The following is a 5,422-nucleotide window of genomic DNA, read 5'->3' as shown; positions in this document are numbered from 1 at the left end:
TTACTTCTATTTTTACATAACAAACAGTAAAGATCACGGAACCTTACTCTTACAAAACACTAATTACAACGATCACTTTCAGAAAGTGGGATTACCAGGCTAGATGAGATCCCAAGTATTAGAACTACTTTTTTGAGTTACCAATTTAAGTTTAAAGAACATTTAAAAAAGCTATTAACTTAGGCAAAACTGTTTTAACAGGTCCACTACAAAATCTTTTTATTTTTAACTTAAACCTGTTTAAGGGGCCAAAGTGATTTTGGCAAATTTGATTAACAGCACAAAGCAACGTATCCAAACTTATTGCATCTGAGACTTGCCTTGTTTTACACGTAAGTAGAATTTACATTGTTTCCACAGATAGATTATCAGTATCTCAAGGAATTTAAGAGTGACCTATTCAAGTAAGGCAATCATCTTGGTAGCAAACTTTTATTGAAATCTTACATAACTCAAGCTTTATAAAAAGCCAACATAATTGAAAATTGGGTTCTCCCTCTAAAGCCTTAAGTATTCAAAGCCTGAAAAGGTTAATTTAAAATTAAGCAAACAAATATAACAATAACAAAACCCCTTCAGCAGATCCTGCTGAAATACTTAAAAAAAAAAAAAAATCTAAATGAGCTTAATCTTTACAAAAGTTATTTTAGCTCAAAAGCTATAAAATCAAAGTTATCTTAATTCTACAAAGAAGGGAGAGGATCTTTGACTTCATGCCATTTCTTTAGAACCTCATCTTTTTCATCAAATTTGGCTACAAATCCAATTTCTGTGTGCCCATTTTGGGAGGTTTCTTCTTGCAGAAGGGGCCAAGTAGAAACATGAAAGAGTAACTGACTAAGCAAGTAGGAAAGTGTTCCGTAATAGTGTGCAAAGAATGGAGAGTTCTGGGTTAATCTCTGGAACTTGATCTGGATCGTGACCTTGACTTTGAACGAGATCTAGAACGGGATCTTGAAGCTCTTTTTGGTGGAGGGGACACAGAACGGGCCTTTGAGGGTGGAGCAGGTAGGGGTGAATTGGAACGGGACTGGCTCCTTGATCTAGATTTGGACTTTATATCACCTTTTCCATTTTCTTTGGGGGAACGAGATCGAGAACGAGACCTGCTTCGAGATTTCTCATACTCATCCTTCGATCTGCTCCGAGAACGCGAACGGGAGCCCCGATCAGACTTGGGTTTAGATTTGCTTTTTGATCTAGATTTCCTGCCTTTGGAACGAGACCGTGACCGACCTTTGCTCCGAGACCTGGATCTAGACAAGAAAAGCCAGATATGTTTTTCAGTACCTTGCCAGAACACACAAGCACTCTATAGACAAAGTAAGTTATTCAGAAAAACACTCAAGAACCCACTTACCGGGAGCGACTTTTTGAGATACTTCGAGATCTACTGCGGCTGCTCCTACGACTTCTACTTCGTGACCTTCTTCTAGATCGTGACCTGTAACAAGAAATGTGGTAATAAATTTTCATCTCAAGACACCTCAACACAAATGAATAATTTATACAAACAAGCCAACAATAAAACTCCTTAATTGCTCACTACAAATTAAATCTAGTATCAAAATATTTTAAAAAGAACCCAACAATGCCAATAACAAAAGAAACTAGAAAATGACCTAACTTCAATTCAGCAGTAATTGAAATCCTGCTGTTTGAATTTTATTTTGTTTGTAGCAAATGTTGTCTGCCCCCATACCCTTCAATAAATTACCTAGATCTGCTTCCAGAATAAGACCGCCTATGGCTTGTTCGTGGCTTATCTTCAATGAGTCTAATATTTCTCCCATTGATTTCTGTACCATCCAGTTTATCCAAAGCACGCTTCATGTCAGAGTAGGAGCGAAACTCAATGACACCTTCATTTGTGCGTTCTTTGTGAGCATCTGCATAGGTTACTTCACCTGCTTGTCTCATGAAATCCTAAAAGAGCAATATGACTGGTCATTCCCAGAAATCTAAAGAAAAAAGATTTGCTGTATTTGATTCTCAGATATAAAAACATTTTTTAAACGTTAAGTCAAATCCTTTTTATCCCAATTATATAGCACTTACCTTTAAATCTTGCCAACTGCAACGACTAGAAAGATTTTCTACAATTAGTCTGAATTCTGTGCGTACAGGTGGTCCATATTTGTCTCTGCCAGAGGTTCTCCGACTGCTGTATCCACCTCCACCACCTTTATCATGTGAAGAGAACAATTAGACGCTTTGCAATGATAGGCATGCATAATGTTTGAAAGTTAGTACAAACATAACAACTTTTATTTACTGGAGTAGGACTTTGCTATTATACTGCTAAACCTTCCATACAGTTATGATTTGCCATAAATTAAATTAAGGGCAAGTCAAAACAGACTAAAACCAACTAAACTTCTCCTACATTCTGTTAGAGAGTGACTGCTCCTTTATTCAATTTACCTCGCTAAGTTTTATTTTACAGAACATTGTAAAATATAAAACTTAACTGATTACATGCATTTCTACATTTTACAAAAATGTTTACTAGTTACACTAAGTACTTACATCACAGTGTGAGGTTTTTGGTGGTGGTTTGGCCACAAAACACGCAAGGTAACAGTCACCTAGTTCAGATTAACCAGTTTTGTCTAACCCTTGGAATCCTCACCATCACCCTGCGTCTAATGGCAAAAGGCTGCTGTCGTCATGGCTTCCGGTAAGGTCAGCCAAAGGGTCATAGGGCAAGGGTCACACAATGTATGGAAAAGCCAAGGCCAATCAGGAAAGGCAGTCATCTTAGCCTCAGTGGACACAGCCTCAGCCCCATTGGTCACTTTCAAATTGAAACATCAAGGACTTGTTAAAAAGTTTGAATTCAACATGCAACAATTTCAACATCAAACATTTAACATAACCAACCCCCTCCCACCTCCTCCCAATAACATGCCCCAACTAGTGCATATACAGCATAAAGCTCATTTAGATCTCCTGTGGTGTAAAACCACATTACTTATATATTTTATTTGGCCCCCGTCAATTTTCGTAAAGCTAAAACCTACGCTTAAAACCCCACCTCATTCCCCGCCCCGCCCCCACCTCCACCCCAACCAGTCCCAAACTTCTACGCTCAGTCATTCACATTTCTAGCTAATGCACTGACAGGCCAAGTTGAGGGGATACAACAAATACAGCCACCCCTCACTTCCTCCGTAGGTACAGCCCACGACAGTGCTGACAGGGGCCCAACAAGTCACTCCCTCCCGACTTGGCAATCCCCGCCCCCAAACACCCAAACCCTGCCTAGGCAAAACCCACCACCCAGTCCCCGCGCTCCGGCGTCCCGTGTCTTCCCCGGGCAGGTGTGAAGGCAGCGAGCCCCGGGAGCACCCGAGTCAAACAGCCGCGGCCACCTCGCCTGCCCGGCTGGGAGGCTCCACCCCGCCCCGCCTAAGCCTGCGCCCACCCCCCGGGGTCCCAAGGACGCGGAGCGCGCGGGGGTGGAACTCACTGCGGCTTCCGTAGCTGTAGCCGTCGCGATCCCGGCGCGGGCCGCGGGCGTGCTCCACGATCACGCGCTCGCCGCACAGCTCCTTGCCGTTCAGCTCGTAAACGGCGTCGTCGGCGTCGCGGGAGTCCTCGAACTCCACGAAGCCGTACCTGGGGGGCGGTGCGAGGGCCGGAGGCCGACGGGCGTCGTTAGGCCGAGGGCGCGCACGGGCGCGCGCCCTCCCGGTCCCCGCGCGCTCCCGCGGCTCCGCGCCGCCGCCATCTTGGCGGCCCTGCCACGCGGCGCCGCGGCCTTGACCGTCTTCTCCCTCAGATGGGCCCTGCCGCCGCAGGCTCGGGGCGCTGCGGGCGGACGCGGGCTCCCGGGGTCCGACTCACCCATTTTTAAGGTCTATTTCGAGAAGGCGGCCATAGCCACTGAAAAAGCGCTGGATGTCCTTCTCCCGGACGTTGTAGCTCAGGCGTCCTATGTAGACGCGCGGCATGTCCGCAGCGGGCAAGGGGCCCGAGGGCTGGCGGTCGAACGGCGGACCGCACGGCAGTAGCCGCGGTGCGGGTGCGGTGACGGCGAGAGCCCGGACACGCACCTCACACCACAGCGGCGGCCGAGTCCAGCCACACAATGGTGCGCGCGCGCCTGGGCTACGCTATAAGGGCGGGCGGTAGGGGGCGGTGCCCGGCGTGTGACGTCAGCGCGCTGCACGTACTCTCCCGCTCTGGCTCGCGGAGCGCGGCGCTTGAGGGTGACTTGATGTTCCTCAGCCCGCCAAGTTTCGGGGAAGTGAGGCTTTACCCGCTCACCGAATTGTTTTCCGCACATTTTTGTCAACATCATATTCTGTCTCCAGCCAAGGACTTGTTTTCTAATTTGTGGTTAAAAAAAAAAACTTTCTTCATGCTAGCTCTTCGGGACGGGCGCCCGGGAGGCTGTCCCGGAGAATCCCCTGTTTTCATTGGTTCTGGAGGTTGTCATACTAGGCCTCCACGATCTCTGATTGGCCTGTCAAAACGAGGCTCGAATTTTCTTCGCGGATCGTCGGGCTCACGCTGCGCTGGTGTGTAAGGCGCCTGCCTAGTCAGTGGGTTAGGTGCCCTTTCCGCAGCGTCCGAAGTTTCTGCTCCGAGGTCGTGTAGACCCGGACCGGGGTTCACAGCCCTGCTGGCTTCTGTCCTTCGTGGCCCCACAGCCGCCATTGCGGTCTCACTTCACTGCCTCCCTGTATATCCAACTGTCCTTCCAGGAGTCTTTTAGAGCACTGACTCCTGCAGTCGCCTGTAGATTGAAATATACACGGCAAACCCACGATCGCTGTGCGTCCTAAGTTGCTTCAGTCGTGTCCGACTCTCTGCAACGCTATGGACTGTATATAGCCTGCCAGGCTCCTCGGTCCATGGGATTCTCCAGGCAGCAGTACTGGAGTGGTTTGCCATGCCCTCCTCCAGGGGATCTTCCCGACCCAGGGATGCATTGGCAGGCGGGTTCTCTACCACTAGCACCACCTGGGAAGCCCACTTGCTGTAGTGCTGACAAAGGAAGCAGAGCCAAGACCTCTGGCCCAACAAAGTTGAGCAAGACCTGACAGCCCTCCCACAGAGGTACGCTCATTTCCTTCCCTCAGTGGAGCGTCCGTTGTCCCAACGTGATCCCTCCCCTCCCCCACCCGTTGGTTTGAAGGCTATCTTATCTGTGTGGCAGAAACGCATATTTTGGAGTTTACCACTAGAAATACTATTTAAACCCCAGAGGAGTAAGTTTAAGTGGAGATCAGAAGACCCTGGAGTTCTCTGAAACAAGTGCAGGAAAAGATGCTGGTAAGAAGTAACTAGTAAAATGGGAAGAAGGGTCGGAGGGCAAGGTGTAACATAAGCTGAGGGAAAAGGGCATCATGGGGTTAATACTGGCTGTTAAGATATTTTCGTGTATTGCACCGGGGCAACCTTGATCTGCAGT

At 47.9% G+C, this 5,422-nt stretch overlaps 1 protein-coding gene across 1 annotated transcript; it reads right to left on the bottom strand.

Moving 5' to 3' along the window:
- SRSF6 (serine and arginine rich splicing factor 6) lies at nucleotides 203-4,089 on the bottom strand. Its single transcript, XM_018057890.1, has 6 exons — nucleotides 3,850-4,089; nucleotides 3,473-3,621; nucleotides 2,059-2,183; nucleotides 1,718-1,926; nucleotides 1,361-1,444; nucleotides 203-1,256 (listed from the first exon to the last, which is right to left on the bottom strand). Exons 1-6 carry the CDS (start codon nucleotides 3,954-3,956, stop codon nucleotides 893-895), a joined length of 1,038 nt encoding a protein of 345 aa, XP_017913379.1. The 5' UTR covers nucleotides 3,957-4,089; the 3' UTR covers nucleotides 203-892.

The sequence above is a fragment of the Capra hircus genome, chromosome 13 (assembly GCF_001704415.2).
Source record: "Capra hircus breed San Clemente chromosome 13, ASM170441v1, whole genome shotgun sequence".
NCBI lineage: Eukaryota > Metazoa > Chordata > Mammalia > Artiodactyla > Bovidae > Capra > Capra hircus.
Note: the sequence above shows the minus strand (reverse complement) of the source record. Positions and strands in the feature narration are given on the sequence as shown.

What these genes read in the sequence shown, in the direction of transcription:
- SRSF6 (XM_018057890.1), bottom strand. Translation starts at nt 3,956, where the DNA reads ATGCCGCGCGTCTACATAGGACGCCTGAGCTACAACGTCCGGGAGAAG. An exon ending in GAAATAGACCTTAAAAATGG is followed by an intron (nt 3,622 to 3,849) that starts GTGAGTCGGACC and finishes ACCGCCCCCCAG; the next exon opens with GTACGGCTTCGTGGAGTTCG. An exon ending in TATTCTGGAAGCAGATCTAG is followed by an intron (nt 1,445 to 1,717) that starts GTAATTTATTGA and finishes TTCTTGTTACAG; the next exon opens with GTCACGATCTAGAAGAAGGT.